We start from the raw sequence: 21,779 nt of genomic DNA on the forward strand, positions 1-21,779 counted from the left end.
CTCGGAGATCTAATTTTGTCCCCACCTCGTTCTTTGTTCTCGAGTTGATCAATGAGAAAAAAAGTCAGTAGATCCCTATTACTTTTGTGGTGGATTTCAAAGTGGCGAGCCACAGGGTAGTTCTTATCTCTGTTTGTTATGGCACGCACGTTATGGCCGGGTTGATGGTGCTCCCGATGTACCTCTTAGAGCAAGGGCAAACCATGCAATAAATTACAAAGTCTGAGTTGCAATTCAGAAATTTATTGATCGTCCTGGTAGGTCGTGGGTCATTGAGTCTCCCCTCATATTTATTCCGTTTATTGCTGTACTTGCACGCCTTGCAGTGCATGCAAGGAAAGAAGCCTGGAGTGAATTTCATTTTATTTATTTATTTATTTATTTTTTTTTTTAAACCTTTATTGAACATTTGCAATCAAATACAGACAAGGGCCTACAACCCCCAGGGCTGGCCGCTAATCATAGGATCTCAATTCAATGCGTACCGGTTCCAAAGATAAATCGATTTAAACACAGGATAGGAGGTTTTCATTTTTAAATAATAAGTAGAAGAGTCGGGTATCGCACAGTGTCTCGGATCACAGAGGAGGGCGAGCAGAGAAACAACGTGTTTTAAAGAAACTCGCTATCCACTGAGTCAACGAATTTGAGACATGAGTCATCAGGATAAACTAGCACATTTTGTTCGCCGACTCCGTCAGTACTGACCGCCCCAGAGCACCAAAACCCCAAATAATCAAGGTGCAGGTATAGAGACCAGGATGCAAGAAAGCCGAACCCACTACACTAACCCGAAAAAGAAAGGAAAAAGGGACAAGAAAAGAGAAGGAAGAGAAGAGGCCATAGAACAAAAACAAAAACGAACACCCATCCCCACACCCCCCCACCCTGCACCCCTGCTGATGACTACGGCCACCCCCCTCGCAGCGTGCCTGTCGCCCAATAATAGAACCCGAAATATAGAAGGGAGAGAGAAAGAAAGGCAAAAGACCCTACTTGTGAGGGAAATCGGAGGAGGGCATGTTACTACGGACTCCCGGTCTCCTTCCCCCGTCATGACTAACCCCGCCCCGGACTCCGTTAGATCAAAAAAGACACAGTCGCGTTAAACCTATGCGACAGTGAGAGACCCAAATAACAATCTCAACCCTGGCCCCGTCTATCAAATGCGTTAAAGTCATTGATTAAAGAAAGCCATGTCCACGAAGCTGAAAGAAGTGCGGCAATTCTCAATATGGATGATTGGGGACAATGGCGCCCCTCCCCGTCTCCGAAGCCAAGTTGTAGCCCATCCGCCATCTTGAGAGACCGACAGGGGAGGGGAGTCAACAAGGTCCAAAACAGCAAAGGATAAAAAGTAGACAATTCCAGAATGGGGATATCTTGCAAATGTTCCAGGGGATACACAATTGGGGGTTTCAACGGCTCCATAGGGCGATCGGGCATAGTACAGTCAGGTAGATCTAGTACAGTAGGAGCAAACACCGCTTCCAGCGCCGGGTCACAACAAGTCTCCGAGAAAGATATTAAAATGCAGGCTGATTGCCGGGACGTGGGTATCAAGTCAGGGTCCGCTCTCAGAACTGTGAGGCCATCAGTCGCAGACAACAAACTCCAAGTCCGGACTGCAATGGTTCCCCTGAGTGCCATGAGTGCCTCCAGCACCGTTCGCAGTGACGGGCCAGGTCTAGCCTGCTCCGCTAGCCTCATTTCTTCCTCCAGCATGGTAGTCCCCACGGAGTGGTGCCTTCTCCGGGGCAAAATTAGACGGAGCAGGAGTAAGCCATGAGGGACTGAAGTTTAGCAATCAATAATACGCAGCGAGGAACCGACCCGGGGGGATCGACGAGCGATTGCCGAACCCCCGGTCAGGGACCCCCGCGACACATCACCGCGCATTACTCGTCTCCTCACCTACTATTGAAACACCAGGCAGTTGGCAGTAGCATACCAATCAAGAGTCCGAATGTTCCGGAGAGCGGACCCTACCACATTCGGCAGTCCGTTGTTGTTCAACTCGGACCCGGCAGAGCTTGCACTCGAGACCCCGGCGTCCCCGCTGGGTTAGGCCTCACACAACCATCGACATATCTCCGCTCCACGACTGCAGAGAAACTCCAGGACTGCACCACCAGAAAGCAGGTCAGATCACACACACGGACCCGGTGCGGGAAATCAGGATAGTCAACAGGATAACAGACCAAAAGACGGAGGTCGGCGGAGCCGGGAGACTATGCGGCCATCTTGGTTGGTGACGTAGCTCCTCCCCTCGTGAATTTCATTTTAGATGATTTAGGGGAGTCCTCAAAGTGACTGCTAGTCAGATGGTCACTGAGGGACTGGCAACATCTATAAGTTACAGATGGTTTGGGAGGTAACTTGTTTTTTTAAGACAGTATCTGTCTTAAGGATGTGCCAATTTTTGTTCAAAATTTGGACCAATTTGTTAGACCTCAAATTGTAGGTGGTAATCATTCTTGACATTGTCTCAGAATACGTTGCCCTCTTTTTTTTCTTCAAGAGATCCCTTCTATCTGTAAGATCTACTCTACTCGAAGCATCTGTCAAGAATGCTTTCGAGTATCCTCTCGCTAGGAAACGTGTTACAGCTGCCTCTTTTGCTTCTGAGAAACCGCTACAATCCGAGTAATTCCTCTTGAGGCGGAGCAATTCACCAAAGGGGATGTTTCTTATCATGCTCCTAGGATAGTGGCTGGCCGCATGTAAAATGGCGTTGCACGCTGTAGGTTTCCGATAGAGTTTTGTTTGTAGGGAATTTCCTACCGTGAAGACCTCAAGATCGAGATAGTGCACAGACCTGTCACTGATGCTACTTGTGAATTTTAAGTTGAGACTGTTGTCATTTAGCGCTGCAACATACTCCTCAGCCGAGGATCTGTCACCTCGCCAAATGACGAACAAGTCATCAATATATCTAGTCCAGATCATTATGTGATCCAACCATTTTTCATTGGTCCCCCCCCCAGGCCACGTGCTTCTCCCACCAGCCCACGAACAAGTTCGCGTAGCTGGGGGCGAAGCACGTTCCCATGGCAGTCCCTCTGGTTTGACGGTACATCACCCCTGCAAATAAAAAGATGTTATTATATAGGCAGAATTCTGTCATTTGGAGGAGCATATGGTTATGTTGATGATACTGCATGCTCTTCTTCCCAAGAAACCATTTAACTGCTGACAATCCTTCTTGATGTCCAATACAGGTGTATAGGTTGGCGACATCCAGGGTAATCAACAACATGTCTGATTCCCACCTGATGCCATCAATCAACCTTAGGCAGTTTTGGGTGTCCCTAACGAAGGAGGGTAAATCTATTTATCGATAAACCTGGATGTTGCTTCCAAGAGGCTTCCTATTGAGGAGACAATAGGTCTCCCCGGTGGAGTTTGAATATCTTAGTGCACCTTGGGTAGGTGGTAAAATGTAGGAATTATTGGGTGCTCACAATATAGATATTCAAATTCATCTTTATTTAGCATCCCTTCATCCCTCCACCCTTTCAGTACTTCATGATAGTCTGTGGTGCATCTTTCAAAATCCTTTCTGTTGATGGTCGAATAACAGTCCTTATCTTGTCGTTGCCTTAGAGCCTCTTTCTTGTATTTGATCTTACTAAAGATGACAATGTTCCCTCCTTTGTCCGAGGGTTTAATTTCGATCGAGTTATCCTCCTTCAAAGATGTAATAGCTTGCCATTCCATACGCGAAATGTTTGAGTTCTTTCTAGTCAGTTCCACGTTTTTGATAGTCATTTTATCTAGATCCTGTAGGATCGCATCATTAAAGACGTCAATGGCATTGTGCGTGACGTGCGGAAGAAACCTTGATTTTCGTTTGAGATTACTTGGATCTCACTTTTGTGTTATTTCTTCTCTCCTCAAAGTTTCTATTTAACTGGGTATTTCATCCGGCCTCGCCAAGATGTGTGTAGTAATAAGCAAAGGCAGGTCATTGTCTATGAGACTGTTCCCAGGTTCTTCCATTTCTTCTGGGATGGGCAAGTTTGATGATGTAAATTTAGACGCAAATATTTTTTGTAGTTTTAGCCTGCGCACAAATTTGAAGATGTCAATTCTAGGTTGTATTGGATCAAATTTGGTCGTGGGGCAGAAGGTCATACCTCTCTTCAAGACTGCTTCTTTATGTTCTGTCAGCTTTCTATCTGAGAGGTTCACTATGGTTTTTTCTTCTTCTTGTTTCACCATCTCCCTCTCTTGCCCCTGCTGCGAGTCGTCATGGGGGATGCCGCCTGGTCGTCCCCTCCTACCCCGCCTGGTTTTCCTTCTTTTTTTTGGAATGATTTTAGTGGCTTCTGGGACTGAGGTCGTTGGCGAGTTTCCTTGAGAACCTGGAATTCGTCTAAAAAAGGAGCTGCGGCGGTATTCACAGTACCCTTTTTCACACTTCTATTACTCCTGGCTGACTCATCTTCTGAAACCGACGCCTCAGATTCTGATGTTGTTACTTCGGAGGCAGTCTGTACCCCTTGTGCAAGCCTTTTCCTTGTGGCGTCAAATTTTTTCGCAAAGGTGAGTATCCGACCAGTTAAATAGTCCTGTTTGTCCCTTTGGAATTTTGTTTGCTTTCTCTTTTTTATCCCATTCTCATATTCTTTGAGTCTTTTTTGCATTTGTGTGCGTAGGTCATCAGCAGTTTTGGTGTCTTTGTCTTTAGTGATAGTGTCCTCAAGTCTCTGGATTTCCGCGAGGGCTTTATCTCTGTCGCTCCACGCATACCTTACCAGCATGTGCAGCAGTCCTTTACTAGATTCTGCGGTATATGCTGCCCACTCCTTTAAAAGTTGCGGATCTGGATTTTCGTACGAAGGAATCGGTAATATACGCAAACCCCTAGGTACCCCATTACAGTCCACATAGCGTTGGAGCGATGTGGCTTCCCACCACTTCCTTATCTCTCGCTCTTGGATTTTTTCAAGTTGTTGAAATAGCAGTTGTAAGTTGCTAGCTGGTATTTGCGGGGTTCCCGTGACCTCTGATCTTTTTGTCACAGTATTTAGGCTTCTGAAAATGTCATCTGCTTCTCTTTCTCTTTCAGCTGTTATGGACATGTTAATAAAGGGAAATACACACTTGTTTCACGCTGTGTTATTCACACAGTTTATGGGGTACAGCTGTAGTTTTGACGGGGGTCTGCCACGCTTTGCTCAAAAACCGGGACAGTGGTTTGATAACAATATGCTTTTAGATTCAGGGTACTCGTGCGAGCAGCACTTACCCGCGTTGGAAGTCCGTAACGACCGGCCGGCGCAACGCGACCTCACAACTTCGGTAGGTTGCAGGCAGGTTTCTCCAGTATAAATCCTCGCTATCGGCTCCACAATCTGGATACCTGTTGCAGTCCTCTTCCAAACCTCGGGGCAAACGGCCACATTAACTTCTCGAACAGCACCTTCACCGCCGTTGCACCGACCACGTCTCGGGTGCTTGCGTCTAGCGGTGGTGAGCCGCGTTAAATTTCTCGAACACACTCGTTTCTTAAAACGAAAGTAGACGGCACTCTGAGCTTTAGTTAAAGGTGATTTATTGGCAGACCCCCCTGCCCCCAAGACAACAGACACGTTTCACCAGTAAGGCTTCTTCAGTGTCAACCCGTGCATAGGAAATTACACCATTTTATCTCCACCCCTCTCTGAAAATAGAAAGAGGACTAAGGCGCCAGGTTCTTCTGTATGTTTAGTTGTAAGAACATTAAGGAAAGGAATCCTTAAAATAGTAATACATGGAGAATGGTGTCAATAAAGTGCTTGTGCGATTAAAAACATGTTTTGTAACAACCACAAACATTCATTATATATTTCTCATAGAAGTGCAGGTCATCCCAAAATTCGTTAGAAGGGGAAACCAGAAAATTAGCCACTTTTGACTTGAGATACAAATGTCCATATTTAGAGTCACAATTCGTGAATGTCAGATATATCATGATACAAAAATACAATTTCAATTAAGTTTAAATGCTGCAATGAATATGTCATAGAGACTAGTCTCATTTCAAAAGCCAATTTAGTTGTTTTATCAGCAACATATCATAGTGCCTCCCCTACTTCCAATCTATTCGGATTGTGACATGCAGATGTTTTGTTGCACTGTATGTGCAATTGTGGTTGTATTTGTTATTATCTTTTTTTATCCAAAAAAAAAAATATATATATATATATATTACCTACTGGTGGTCGCCAGTAGGTAGTTATAGTTAGGATTGTTTTCTATAGGAAATCCGCAACATTCTATTGGGAATAACTTTGGCGCCGGTTGAGGAATCTGCCTGTAACTTTCCTTATATTTGCCTCGCTGCGCTCCGCTCCGTCCCTGAAAGTTTGGGGGGGATTCGTCAAGCAGGGGCCGAGATAAAAGGGGGGTCCAAAAACGTGTTTTCCCCATGTTAATTTCCATAGGGCGGTTGGACTCACTTTTAGCCCGAACGGCTGAATGGATTTCCACAAAACTTGTCAAAATTGTAGGGACTGGTAGCCCGATGTGCCTTTGCTATGTCTCAAGATATGTGCTCCAGTGGATTTTGAGTAATTTAGGTTAAAAAAATATATATATCTGGGCGGAGCCTAACCACACATCTGATCCGATTGGCTGTCAGCACTTCATCCAAGAAGTGTTGGCATCCATCTTGGGACCAATATACATGATAGCACCTCATTAAAAGCATTGTAGTTAATAGAGGGTTTTAGGACTTTAGTTACATTATAAATCATTTGTTGATGGTGCCATACTCCTTTTAGGAATTGTGGTGTGTTCTAAGGTGATTTTACCATGTGAAAAAGCCTTCTGCTGTGATATCATAAATCATGTTTGAAAGAAAACTAATATCTCATGATTTTCCCACAGTGGTTTGGAAGGGGATCTATAAGCTAAACTGAAAGCATATTTTCTGTAAATTCACATTATCTTTCTCAGTCATGTGAGAATGAAGTCTGACATTCTCAGTAAAACATGTACATCCAACAAGGACAGTGACTGTCAGTTGATTCCTTTGTGTTCTACTGCAGCCTCCTAGAGTGTTCTAAAGAACAACTAGAGCGCTAATAGTCCTACTTATTACAAAGGTTTAGCACACCTGAAGCCATCGTGATGGGAATAAAGTGGTAACTCTTAAAACATTTAATTTAAAAAGGAACAAAATGAGGGGGTATATTATGCCATAGAAAATATTATTAGTGCTGCAGAAAGAAAAATTAGGGCACATTTTGAGTGACTTCTCAAATCCTCTTCTATTTCATTAAAAAATACTGACATGCAGTCTCCCAAGATGGCCACCAGAGACAAAAGAGCCCAAATGTAGCCCAAATATCACCCAGATGTAGCCCAAGTATAGCCCAATGACAGAATGTCCCAGAGTGTTCTAAAGAACAACTAGAGCGCTAACAGTCCTACTTATTACAAAGGTATGGCACACCTGAAGCCATCTTGATTGGAATAAAGTGGTAACTCTTAAAACATTTAATTTAAAAAGGAACAAAATGAGGGGGTATATTTTGCCATAGAAAGTATGATTAGTGCTGCAGAATGAAAAATTAGGGCACATTTTGAGTGACTTCTCAAATCCTCTTCAATTTAATTAAACAATTCTGACATGCAGTCTCCCAAGATGGCCACCAGAGACAAAAGAGCCTAAATGTAGCCGAAATATCACCCAGATGTAGCCCAAGTATAGCCCAATGACAGAATGTCCCAGAGTGTTCTAAAGAACAACTAGAGCGCTATCAGTCTTACTTATGACAAAAGTATGGCACACCAGAAGCCATCTTGATTGGAATGAAGTGGTAAGTCTGAAAACATTTAATTTAAAAAGGAACAAAATGAGGAGGTTCATTTTGCCATAGAAAGTATGATTAGTGCTTCAGAAAGAAAAATTAGGGATCATTTTGAGTGACTTCTCAAATCCTCTTCTATTTCATTAAAAGAATTCTGACATGCAGACTGAAACATGCACTTTAAATACCAGCAGCAGACTTACCTGGTGAGCAGTAGCTTTACTACAGTGATCTAATGAGCAACTAGAGTGCTAACATTCAGAATTTATGGCAAATGTGTGACACATCTGAATGCCTTCTTGATGGAACCAAAGTAAACAAGCAGTGAAAATGCAATAGATCTCGCCCTCGTTTAAGTTAAAGCCATTCTGTTTGTAATGAGGTGGCTTTTTAGCTTTGCTTTTATTAGTGTTTTTTAAACTTTCATGTAAATAACATGCATCTATATGCATATATGTATATGTATGCATGCATTTATATTTGTATTTATACAGATATACAGATTATATATGTTTATATATGTATGTATATATATATATATATACATACACATACATATATATAAATGCATATGCATATATATGCATATATATATGTGTATATGTGTGCGTGTAGAGAGGTAGAGGTGTAGAGGTAGAGAGGAAGAGTTAGAGAGGTAGCGGTAGAGACTAGTAGAGAGAGAAGTAGAGAGAGGTAGAGAGTAGAGAGTGAGTAATAGAGAGTAGAGAGTGAGTAGTAGAGAGCAGTAGAGAGAGTAGCAGAGAGTGAGTAGTAGAGAGTAGTAGAGTGAATAGTAGAGTGAGTAGTAGAGAGTGAGTAGTAGAGAGTAGTAGAGAGTAAGTAGTAGAGAGCAGTAGAGAGTGAGCAGTAGAGAGTAGTAAAGAGTGAGTAGTAGAGAGTAGTAGAGAGTGAGTAGTAGAGAGTAGGAGAGTGAGTAGCAGAGAGAGAGAATAGTAGAGAGTAGTAGAGAGTGAGTAGTAGAGTGAGTAGTAGAGACTAGTAGAGAGAGAGTAGTAGAGAGTAGTAGAGAGTGAGTAGTAGAGTGAGTAGTAGAGAGTGAGTAGTAGAGAGAGAGTAGTAGAGAGTGAGTAGTAGAGAGCAGTAGAGAGTGAGAAGTAGAGAGTGAGTAGTAGAGTAGTAGAGAGTGAGTAGTAAAGAGTGAGTAGTAGAGAGAGAATAGTAGAGAGTGAGTAGTAGAGAGTAGTAGATAGTGAGTAGTAGGGAGTGAGTAGTAGAGAGTAGTAGAGAATGAGTAGTAGAGAGTGAGTATTTGAGAGTAGTGGAGTAGGAGAGAGTAAGTAGTAGAGAGTAGTGGAGAATATTCCAAAGTTTGGCACAGCACCACTTGCACAATAAGTCCAATCAAATCATATCGCTTAGAGTCCTTATTGAAGCGCTGAATCTTGGTGTATATTCAAATGCTTTTATTTTCCTTAAGTTTATGTACCACAGCCAGCCGAAACATTTCGTTCTGTACAACAGAACTTCTTCAGGGCGTTCTTATTTCCTTCAAGTTATGTCGGTATCCTGTTGTCATATAACTAGATATTTCTTCCAAATGTTAGACGAGACGTAAGTACATTCTTATTCAAAGTGACTAGGTATCAATTTTACCCACACAATTCGGGCAGACTTGAGTAATTTATAGCATCCTCAAAGTCAGTCTTTCAAAAATTCCAAAGTATAGGACATGATAATCCAAATCCAAATGTTTCTCAAGAAAAGTCATTTTCAATCGTTCGGAATATCGGTGTTTGGGCAGATATGACCCAGGGACCCCCAGTATGCAAGGGGAATTATTCCCCCCTCTGCAAACGCGCCAGTGGCCTGCGTTGCAGAGAGGTGTAAAAAGGGGCATAGCCTCATTACACCTCTGTGCAATGCAGCCCCCTGGCGCATAGTGGAGGTTCCAGGTGGGCTAGTTGACCCCCAGGGACCCCTAGTATGCAAGGGGAATTAGTTCCCCTCTTCAAACATGCACGGGGGCTGCGTTGCAGAGAGGTGTAAAAAAGGGTGTGGCCTTATTACACCTCTCTGCAATGCAGCCCCCTGGCGCATACTGGAGGCTCCTGGTGGGCTAGTTGGCCCCCAGGGACCCCCAGTATGCAAGGGGAATTAGTTCCCCCTCTGAAAAACGCGGCAGGGGGCTGCGTTGCAGAGAGGTGTAACAAGGGGCATAGCCTCATTACACCTCTGCAATGCAGCCCCCTGGCGCATACTGGAGGTTCCAGGTGGGCTAGTTGGCCCCCAGGGGCCCCCGATATGCAAGGGGAATTAGTTCCCCCTCTTCAAACATGCACGGGGGCTGAGTTGCAGAGAGGTGTAAAAAGGGGCGTGGCTTCATTACACCTCTTTGCAATGCAGTCCCCTGGCGCATACTGGAGTTTCCTGGTGGGCTTTCAGGTCTTATATAGTTAGGAATTAGCATTAAAAAAACCTTTGAAATTCACTGAAAAAAACATAGGTTTCAGGCCTTATATAGTTAGGAATTAGCATTTAAAAAACCTTGCAAATTCACTGAAAAAACTATAGGTTTCAGGCCTTATATAGTTAGGAATTAGCATTTAAAAAACCTTTGAAATTCACTGAAAAAAACATAGGTTTCAGGCCTTATATAGTTAGGAATTAGCATTTTAAAAACCTTTAAAATTCACTCAAAAAACTATACGTTTTAGGGGTGTTATAGTTAGCTGGACATTTCACTCATACAAAACCATTGGAATTGCTCCTATATAGTTAGTTGTACTAACTATATTTCGCGCTTATATCGTATGCGCTCGGGTGCTTCCGGGTGCGCTTATGCCGTGCGTATCACGCGGACGCGGCTACACGATACGCCACGATGATGTTTTCGTTCGCGGCAATAGCGCAAACGGGACGCTCACCGGTACGCGCACCGGGGCGTGCCGCAAGACTGCGCTTTCCGGTGCGCACACCGGTACGCGCAACGGGAGCGCTCCAGGGCAAAAAAAAAATTAAGAATATACATTAAAAAAATTGTATTACATAAATATACAATATAGAATTCATTATAAAAAATATTATATTTGATAGCAATAGAAATTTGCTATTAAAAAACCTTTGAAATTCACTGAAAAAAACATAGGTTTGAGGCACTATATATAGTTAGGAATTAGCATTTACAAAACCTATGAAATTCACAGAAAAAACCATAGGTTTCAAACCAGTTACAGTTAGGAATTAGCATTTAAAAAACCTATTAAATGCACTGAAAAAAACATAGGTTTGACAGTAGTTATAGTGAGCTGGAAATTTTACTGACATAAAACCATTGAAATTCCCACGTTATAGTTAGTTGGACTCATCAGTGATGTCATGAGTGATGTCACTGACCATGTCATGAGTAATGTAATATGTGACGTCATCAGCAGTGCATTTATTTTATTTATTTATTTATTTATTTATTTTATGTTCTTGTATAGCGCAAGAATCGACCCCTTACGAGGTATCTCCGCGCTTTGCTCGCAGGATGGAGTAGTTGCTATAGAACAGAGAATGTGGATGAATACTGATGGTTAGGAGTATTTAGTCTTCCTGGAATAGTACAGTTTTTAGTTTCTTCCTGAAAGAGAAGTGATTGTCGGTTTGTCTGAGGTCAGCTGGGAGGTTGTTCCAGAGCTTGGGCCCTACCAAAGAGAATGCTCTGCCCCCTTGTCTGGTTTTTTTAACAAGAGGGGTTTTGAGTAGCAGTTGATTGCTTGACCGCAAGGCTCTGTCAGGTTTATAGACGGGTAGCTTTTGGACCAGGTAGTCAGGACCTTTCCCAAACAAACACTTGTGGACAAGGCAGCAGATCTTGAATTTGGTGCGTTGTCTTATTGGCAGCCAGTGCAGTTCACGCAGCAGGGGTTTAGAGGGAGTTCTGGGGGGGGCATTCAGAACCAGTCTTGCTGCAGTGTTTTGGACTACTTGGAGGCGATTTATGGCACTTTCATTTGCTTGGATAAGGAGTCCATTACAGTAATCAATTTTACTGATCACCATAGTCTGCACTAGGGTCTTTCTGTAGCTGTCAGAAAGGTAGGGGAAGACTCTTCTTAATAGGCCGATGGTGTGAAAGCAAGACCCAGCAACTGCATTCACGTGTTCCTTCATGGTGAGGTCCCGATCCAGTTTCACCCCTAGATTTTTTACTGTGAGTTTAGGGGTGGGTACTGGTCCCAAGTCAAGGGGCCACCAATCGGGGGACCACAGTAGGGATGCTTTCCCAAAAAGCATTAGCTCCGTTTTTCCAACGTTGCATTGGAGGCGGTTGACAGCCATCCAATTATAGATGGCCCTCATTCCTTCAGCAAAGTTGTCCCTGACGTTGGAGTTGAAGGAATGGAAAGGATAGAGGAGCTGGGTGTCGTCAGCGTAAGACACCGGGGTGAATCCATATTTTCTCACAATCTCAGCGAGGGGGGCCACGTACACATTGAACAATGTGGGGCTTAGGCATGAGCCCTGTGGCACCCCCTTCGTGAGCACCCTGGAAGCAGAGCGGTAGGGTCCCAGGCTGACGGATTGTGAGCGCCCGGACAGGAAGCTCTCCAGCCAAGAGAGGGCATGACCTCCTATGCCCACGCCCTGTAGACGGCTCGTGAGGATCTTATGTGACACCGTATCAAATGCGGCCGACAGGTCTAACAGCACCAGAATCATTGAGCCTCCTCTATCCTGTGACATCTTGATGTTGTCGGTCACAGTGAGAAGAGCAGATTCGGTGCTGTAGTTGGGCCTGAACCCAGATTGGGAATGGTCCAGGCCCCCTGTCGCCTCAATGAACCTGGACAGGTGGATGTTAACATGTTTTTCGGCCAATTTACTCAGGAGGGGCAACAAGGAGATGGGGCGGAGGTTGGAGAGTTCTGTCCATGGGGAGGTGGTATTTTTGCGAATAGGATTCACCACTGCCTCTTTCCATTGTTGGGGAAGTTTGCCTTCTGTATAGGAGAGGTTCAGGACTCTCTGAATAGCGGGACTGAGGTAGGTGGAGAGCATGTTCGTCACTCTGGGGGGAAGAAGGTCAAGAGGGGACCCTGTTTTCGTGGTATTTAATAAGGATTTTATCTCATCCTTAGAGATTTCCGGAATCTTAATGAAAGTTTCTGAATTGGTTTGTGGACAGGGAGCATGAAGCGTCTCTGTGTTGTTGGGGTGTTTGGCCAGTATTTTATTATAAATGATATCAATTTTTTCCTCGAAAAATAGGGATATTTTGTTACACAGATCCTGCGAAAAAGTGTCAAGACTTTCGCAGGCTGTGGGGTTGGTGAAACTTCTTAGGATTTTATAAAGTTCTCTGGTAGAGTTGTCTGCTCCGTCAATTTGGGACTGTAAGCTAGTTTTCCGAGCCTTTTTTATGTTGTTGTAATAGGAGGAGGCAGCTTGCTGATAGAGCTCTTTACTTTCGCTGGAGTGATTCTTCCTCCATTGTTTCTCTAGCTTTCTACACTTTTGTTTCTCAGTTTTTAGGGCTTCAGTGTACCAGATTTCTTTTTTCTTATTGGTGGTTGGTAGTTTAACCAGTTTTTGAGGAGCTAAGAGGTTTATTGTATCGAGGAGAGAATCATTGAGTTTGGCCAGAGCCAGATCAGGGGTATCAGAGTCGGAAAAGGTAGGAGTTTTCCATGTTTTTACAAATGTTTCCGGGGATATCTTGTGCCAAGGTCTACGTTTAATACTCCCGGAAGCAGAAGGTTCGGGAGGTTTAGTGAGTTGCATGAGGGAGAACTCCAGCATGCTATGGTCAGTCCAATATACTGATTTGGGGGGAAGACAGTGAATTGAGGGATCATTGGAAAAAATGAGGTCTAGGGTGTGGCCTCCTCTATGGGTGGGACCACTATTTCGAAGGTGTAGACCAAGTGAAGCAAGGTCCTCCAACAGGAGTTTGGCATCAGGGTCCTCTGGTGTGTCTACATGGATATTAAAATCACCAAGTAGGATGAAATGCTCATTGGCTTTCATATGAGGGGCCAAGGTTTCAGTGAGAGCCAGGGAGAAACTGGGGTCAGTTCCTGGGGGGCGGTAGATTAAAGCGCCTTTCCAGTGATGTTTGTTGCTGGTGTTTATTTTAAAAATCATAATTTCCATAGAAGGGAGGAGAGCTTGTTCCAATATGGAGATATGGAAACTGTCTTTATGTATTATGGCAGTGCCGCCACCTGTTTTTATCGGGCGGTCTTGCCTCAGGATTTTATATCCTGTGGGGATTCCTGTCATAACAGAAGGAATAGTGTGGGGTTTTAGCCAGGTTTCCGTTAGAAAACATATTTCCGGTTGGTGGCAGCTAATGGTATCCCAAATTTCAATGCTGTGGCGTGGAAGGGATCGGACATTCAGCAAGAAGCTTTTCCAGCCTTTATGGGTGGCTTTAGAAGTAGAAGCGTGCTCTGGTAACAATGTGTTACAAGTGGTGTGAAAACCACACTTATCACACATGAATGGTCCTTCTGGGTAGGGCCAGCCACTATTTAAACATAGGTTATGATCATGTGGGCGAAGCGAGTGTAGAAAGTCAGAGGAGTACCTGATATGGGAGTCTGGAGAGGAGACCAGGGCGAGGGAGGGGTGGGAGGACATGAGAGCAGGGTGGATGGCCCCTGGTCCCGTCCAGTCGCGGACGGGCGCAGACGGGCTACTCTTTGGCTACTCTTCGGCGTAGCTTCGGCTCCACTGCGCGCGATCGCTGCGCGCTCAGAGGAAGGCGAGGGCTAAATAGCCCCTAGAGCCCCAGCTGCATTGCAGGCGCGCAAGTTATAGTGAGTCCAACTAACTATAACGTGGGAATTTCAATGGTTTTATGTCAGTAAAATTTCCAGCTAACTATAACTGGTGTCAAACCTATGGTTTTTTCAGTGAATATATATATATATATTCACTTTAAAAAAATCAAAGGTTACTGGGATGTTATAGTTGAGAAACAGTATTTGAAAAACCTTAGAAATTCAATGAAAAAACCAAAGGTTACAGGACGTTAAATTATAGGCGAAGATTTCACTTGTACAAAACCAGTGGAATTCAGGAGGCATAGTTACTTGAGCTAACTATAACTTACACCCCGGCAATACACTGCTTATGACCTCACATATTACATTATTCATGCCATGGTCAGTGAAATCCCTGTTGAGATCTCAAATTACATCATCAACAGAACCAATCACACACCCACTCACACCCCATACAACCTCTCGTACGCCCACTCACTCACCCAAGCAACCACTCACATACCCATTCACAGACCCATACCAATACTCACACACCCACCACTCCTCCATAGAGCTACTCACACAACCATTCACTCATCCAGACACTCATACAACCAGTCACTCACCTGCACAGCCACTCACATCGCCACACACTCAACCATATAGCTACTCACACACCCACTTATTTACCAACAGTCACTCACACACCCACTCACTGACCCATACAGCTTCTCAAAACAGCCACTCACTCACCATTACAAGCGCTCACAAACTCACTCACACCCATACAATCACTTAAATTACCCACACATACATCGATACACATCCGCTCACTCTCCCGTACAGCCATTCAAACACTTACTCTCCAATACAGCTACTAACACACCAACTCACTTAATCAAACAGCTACTCACTCACCCATACACCCACGTATACACCCAGTCACTCACTCATATAGCCATTCACACACCTACTCACTCTCCTAGTCACTACACACCCACTTACCCACTCACACCACCACTCACTCACTCACCCATACAGCCACTGACAAACCCGCTAACTCACCGATACAGCTACTCATACAGCATCTCACTCACCCACACAGCTACTCACACACCCACTTTTAAACCCATACAACCACTCACACACCCATACACACAAGGATACATAGTCACACAGACACTCAGTATCACCCAGTAATAGTGTACCTAGTATACCAATTTAACTTTTGTAGTAGGTTAGTATATATGTTTAACACCCATAAACTCTTCAAATCAATTACACTCACTTTATGGTGTGATGTCATTTGAGATGTCATCAGTGATGTCACTGACCATGCCATGAGTGATGTAATATGTGAGGTCATAAGCAATGCAATACCTACTGAATTACACTGGTTTTGCACAAGTGAAATCTGAGCCTAACTATAGCTTCCCTATAACCTTTGGTTGTCTCAGTAAATATCTAAGGTTTTTTTCAAATTCTATTTCCTAACTATAACAAAGGTAGTTCGCCCCCATGGACCCTCAAGAACCAAGGGGACTTCACACCCCAAATAGTAGTGCACTAGGAGTTGTGTTTGGCATCTGACAACCTCTCAGTGATCCTGCTGTGTGGGACTTATTGGAGGTAACAGGAGTAGTTGACCCCCAAGGACCCTAATCACCTAGTGGGACTTTGCCCCCAACCACTTGTCTGCCAGGAGGAGAGTTTGCAGAGTGGTGGAGAAAGGTGGTGTGGCCTCTGGCAACCACTCAGTAATCCGGCTATGTGGGACTAACTGGAGGGAATAGGAGTGGCAGTTGGTCCACAAGGACCTTCAGGAGTCAAGGGGACTTCGAACCTCAAATAGTAGTGCACCAGGAGGCGCGTTCACAGAGTGTGGTGAAAGGGGGTGGACCTCAGGGGACTTGCAGAGCTGGTGCTTTTTTATTTCTTTTATCAGGGGAGGATGGGCCGCCTGGACCCCCGCAGCCCAAGCCAGCCCCTAGGACTATGGGGGTGTCCGAGAGGCTTCCCATGAACAAGCCCTTGTGAGCTGGAGGTCCCTGGGGAATTAATGAGCCAGAGGAGGGGGGGCATTATGCAAAGGCCTCTGCAACCTGGCCCAGCTGGGGGGCGATTATAAAAGAAGTGCTTCATTTTTTAAAGACATTTTTGGAGGAATCCGCGGACCACTGCGAGAACATTTTAAAAAATGCTTTTTTGGACCTGCGGTGTCTAAGGGATCAGGGGTATTTCTACCCTGCCCTTTTCTTTCTTTTTAATGTTTTATTCTGGGACTCTGCTCAAGTTGAGACCCAAGTTGACTGCCAGCACTTCCTGGTTTAAAGTGTTGGTAGCAGCCAATCAGGACTCAGCACACGATCGTGAGGGGTCATGGATTCTCCGTGTCCCAATGTATGCAAATTTGGATTTCCTTAATATTTCAAAAGCTACTGAACGGATTTATACCAAATCACAAAAGGGTACTTCCCTGGACCAACATCTACTTTTCTGCCAAATTTAGTGTAATTACATTCAGCAGTTCGGGCTTTAGCCGTGTCTAAAGGTCCTATGGGAATCAACATGACCCTCTTTTTCTCGGTTCTTGCTTGACAGATCACCCTGAAACTTCCAATATGCCACAAGAATCACAGATTCACAGAGCGTCTCATTCACACAGATGAGACGCCGCGATTGAACGGTCCATGCCTCATCCATAACTGCGATTCTGCCTGGATACAGACCCCGCGATCGAGCGCTTCTTGCCAGCTCATCCCACCGGCTCCCTCCACACCTGCGCCATCCAAGCCTACAGCTCTAACACCGTCGATTAAACCATTGCCATTGCGCCTTAGAAATCGGCCCTGTATACTACTCTGAACATCTTCCCCAGGCTGGACAACCCCTTAATTTCTGCCCATGAGCGTACCTATAACCTCTTAATCTTTGTGATAAACAGGCTAATACAATTATAGGCATGTATCCCATGTCCTGATGATGATCCAGATATCCTCATGGATGGATCGAAACGCCGTCGACACCTAAAAAGCACCTTATACGTGTCAAAACAATGGTTCATTGAAGTGTAAAGGTGTAACCCATGATTTGTTGTTTTGTTGTGTCACTGTGCATTTCCTTGTGTAACAAACGGTCAGCTGTGCCTTAACCCCCTGTTGGTTCCCTCCCTCCCTGTTTGTATAGTTTTGTTAAAACTGTCTAATATCATTGATCAAGTAAAAATTAGACCTCTGGCCGGCTGGACATGTCCCCAAAATATAGTTGCTATTGAGTCATTATTCATTTAAGAAATAAATCCTTGTTCTAGGGACCTCTGTTGTTTAAAATATTGATTCCCGAAGTCCCTGGTCCACTTCTCTGGGCCCCCTTGTTGTTTTGAAACAAGAATCACAGGGGCACTTTTTCGGGAAAATGTCATGAAGGTTCGTCAACGAAGCCAAAGATATAGGCAAGTCAAAAACTGCTTTTTTTATGGAAACTAGTCCTAATTATAACTGCCTACATCGGGGGGAGGAGCTACGCCGCGAACCAAGATGGCCGCATAAGCTCCCGGCTCCGCCGACCTCCGCCGGCGGCTCGTCTATCCTGTTGTTTATCCTCTACCCACGCCTATGCCTGGATGTATGAAGGTTACCTGATGCCAGCGGTGCCGTCCTGGACTTCCTACCTTATTCGGCGACGGAGTTATGTCGTGTCCCGTTTTCGGCCTACTCCAGGGCTGCCGCCGGGACCTCGATTCCTGAACTGTCCGAGTTGGAACTGATCAACATCGGCTGTGGGACCAGGATTGTGGCCGGTCTTCCGGATTCGAATAATTCTTTGCACTTTCGACTGGTGACCTCGATGATGGAGAATGCCGTAGAAGAGACATCGTGACGTGCTGTGATCCTCCTGCACCGTAGCTGGGGGCTGTGTGCCTGACCCTCGTTTCCCGGTTCGGGGGCTGACGGGCTGCACCCACGGCCGGTGACTGTGTTGAGCGTGCCAGTCCGGGGCGCCCCTGTTGTTGAGATCGCCTGAATGTGTGCCCGGAGCCCGGCGATGTGGGCTGGAGATTGTGTCCCCCTCCGTCCTCTGGGCCCCGGGATGGAGGGGACGGATAGTGCACACTCATTGAGTTCCGTAATGGCAGCGATTGGGGCGCTCCGCTCACTATTCACCGTCACATATGTCTCCCTGGCGGCAAAGCTGGATGATGTTTGTTCGCGACCGGCCACTGACGCTGAGACACCTGAACAACAGTTTGTGGTCCAGTCGAGCGATTTGGCCCGCCATCTTAAGGTGCCCGAGCGGCAGCCCGACTTCGCTCATTTGGGAGTCGGCCCCACTTCTCCTTCACCCGTTACAGTGCCTGGTCTTCCCTTCACGTTTCCTATCCGATGGAGTATCGTCGCTGGAGGTTCTGATCGTCAATGCAGAGTCTCAGGGTCCTGTCGAAGGGGACTGCCATTTTTCTTCGTCCCGGCCCGTCTGTATAACGGAGGCCGCCATTTTGTGTCCGGACTTTGTTCCATCTTCAGTGCCTCGGACTGCGGTGGACGTTTTGTCTGCCTCTGGTCGGCTGTTGCTTGGTTGGCGCGTGCTTCGGAAAGGATTCGCACTGGTCAGGGCTGATTCCGACTTTGAGTTGTTCTTGCTCCTCGCCACTGCTTTGGACTACCTGAGACGTTTTTCCTGATCGTATTTGTTGTGATTTTGGCGATAGGTCTCCCCGTGATACTTGACTTCTACTTTCCTGGGATTGCTCAGTTAATTTTTGCCGGGATTGCACCGAGTATCTCACCGGGCCTGGGGTGGGGTGGGGGGGTTTCTTATTGGTGACTGTCCTCCCCGTGATAATGCCGAATGTTTGCTTTGCTTGACGATAATGGCCTTGGGGAGGTCACTGCCGGCGGGGGGTACCGGGTGTCCGGGAGTGTGTCTGTTTCTCTCCTCCTCCACTTCTTTTACTTTTTTCCCTTCTGTGGGGCAGTTCCGGGGCGACAGGCACGCTGTTAGTGGGTTAGGCCTTAGCCATTACAGGGGTGCAGGGTGGCGGGTGTTGGGGGGGGTTAGTTATTTTAGTTTGTTTTGTTCTATGGTCCCTATTGCTCTTTTCCGGCTTTGGGGGGGGCTCTTCCTCTTTAGTAGGGTTGGCTGTCTCTTGGTCTTGCACCTTTTTTCTTTTTCTGGCATCTCAACAAGCCTCTGTTTCTCTGCTCTTTGGGGGTGGGCTTTCTGGGATGATACTTAGTACTGTTGCTTTCTGTAGTATTGCTTACTGCCCAGTTTTACCGCCGCGGCTGCCTAGATTACATCATTGCTGTAGTCATAGCCTATCTCCGACTGTAAATGGGGTACGTCCCCCTCGTCTCTTTTGTGTATTTCTCATGTACGGCGTGATGTCCTTGTTGTTGCAGCCCCTACTCTTCTTCTAAAATTTGAAAATGAAAACCTCCTATCCTGTGTTGCGAACCTCACAGCCACGTTTGGAATAACTTGAAATATCCTGATTGTTGATTGGCCTACGTTTCTCCTGCTCCTATTTACTGTCTTTGCGGCCGGCCATGTGGTTGTGGGCCTGCGCATGTATCTTCTTATTTTCTGAATAAAGGTTTTAAAAAATATGAATAAATAACTGCCTACATCTATATATATCTATATATATACATAAATATATATATATGTGTGTGTGTGTATATATATATATATATGTGTGTGTGTGTGTATTTATAGATAGATAGATAGATAGATAGATAGATAGATAGATAGATAGATAGATAGATAGATGCATACATAGAGATATGAATGTACAGTTACCTTATATACGTACCATGCATCGTAAAGGCACCTACCTGATAAAGGCATGTGTGGTAAAGGAATTGTGTGGTAAAGGCTTTTCCCCAGCAAAGCCAGGACATTTTAACAGCAATCAGGACCCATTATTATCTCTATCTTGTAAATAATCTCTAAATTCTATAGCCAGAATTTGTTTTTAATAAATCAAATCCTGTTATATCTGAAACTCTGTGTTCTTAACAAAATAATTGAGCTTCTTCTCTTCTTACTACAAACAGTATTGTTAAGTATTTCGATTAAAATATACTTTTCTGTTTTGAAAGATCACTATTTTCATTCTAATTGTATGAAAAAGAAACATGAAGTATAAAAAATACATTAACGTGTGTCCTGTGTAATAGGTTTATATCTTGCTATTTTAGGATGCATGTTACATTTAAGAACTTAAGTGTTCGAGTTTGAGTTTTAAGATGTCACCAGAGCCCATCAAATCCTATACAGGACCATCGGCCAGATTCATCTAAGTAAAATCGGCTCGCAAAGGGCCTGATTTTGAGAATCCGACCCTTTGCGAGCGCTATTTTTGCATTTGGGATTCATCATCCCAAATGCAAAAATCGCAATTACAGAACTCGCTAAATTGCGAAGAATCGCATTTAAGCAATCTCAATTAGAGATTCCTTAAATGCTATTCATGAACCTTTTAAAAATTGACTCCCCATTCATTCCTGTGGGCCTTTAGGCCCATAGGAATGAATGGGAAATCTCATCCTTATTTGCGATTAGCAATTTGCGAATCGCAAATAAGGAAGCAATAGAAATCGCAAAAAATATTGCGATTTCTACATGCATCCCGTTTTGCGAGTCTGTAATAGCGATTCCTTAATAATCGCTAATACAGACTCGAAAAAGGGGACTTTGATGAATCTATACGCATGTCCCTTGGTTATCAGCTACAAATCCTCTATTTGGTGTTCACAGCATATATATGCAAATGCACAAAGTGTAATGCGCTGTTTTCATTACCACTGTTGAGTGTGAAGAAGGACCAGGACTCATGATTGGGAGACTCAAGTGGGTCACTCAAAAACAGCAATAGTAGCACAGTACACCAAATCACAGCACCATCCCTTTCCCCAGAGCCCAGGTTTTGAGCCTTTTGCTTGCCTTATCACTATCCTTCAGCATTACCTTGCTTTCCCCTTTACTCATCCAGGAAGTGTTATCATTGCTGGAAACCTGGATAGTGACAGGCATTTTCCTTCCCGGCATTAATTTATCAGTGCTCGTCCGGTCCAAGAATGCTCAGGTTGATCCTGCTGTGTCTCAGTAGAACTGGAATATTCAGATCCTAGACAGGGAGAGAAAAGAGGATTAAACAAAAAACGTGTTTCATTTAAAAACAAATGGCTTTAAAATCGAACCTTTCTTTGAAACAATCAGGATTTCACTTTAAAAATTCCTATGTCACATCTTTTAGAAT

General features: G+C 44.6%; 1 protein-coding gene across 1 annotated transcript in view; it reads right to left on the bottom strand.

Annotated features, from left to right (window-relative positions):
* LOC147693361 (transient receptor potential cation channel subfamily M member 2-like) overlaps positions 1 to 21,568 on the bottom strand; it is a 1,943,547-nt gene extending 1,921,979 nt beyond the window's left edge. The window contains exon 1 of the mRNA XM_086933684.1: positions 21,488 to 21,568. Coding sequence (XP_086789810.1) covers positions 21,488 to 21,568 — 81 coding nt within the window. The remainder of the gene's footprint in view (positions 1 to 21,487) is intronic.
* Positions 21,569 to 21,779: the final 211 nt, after the last annotated feature.

Source organism: Lissotriton vulgaris, chromosome 8, assembly GCF_964263255.1.
Source record: "Lissotriton vulgaris chromosome 8, aLisVul1.2, whole genome shotgun sequence".
Taxonomy (NCBI): Eukaryota; Metazoa; Chordata; class Amphibia; order Caudata; family Salamandridae; genus Lissotriton; species Lissotriton vulgaris.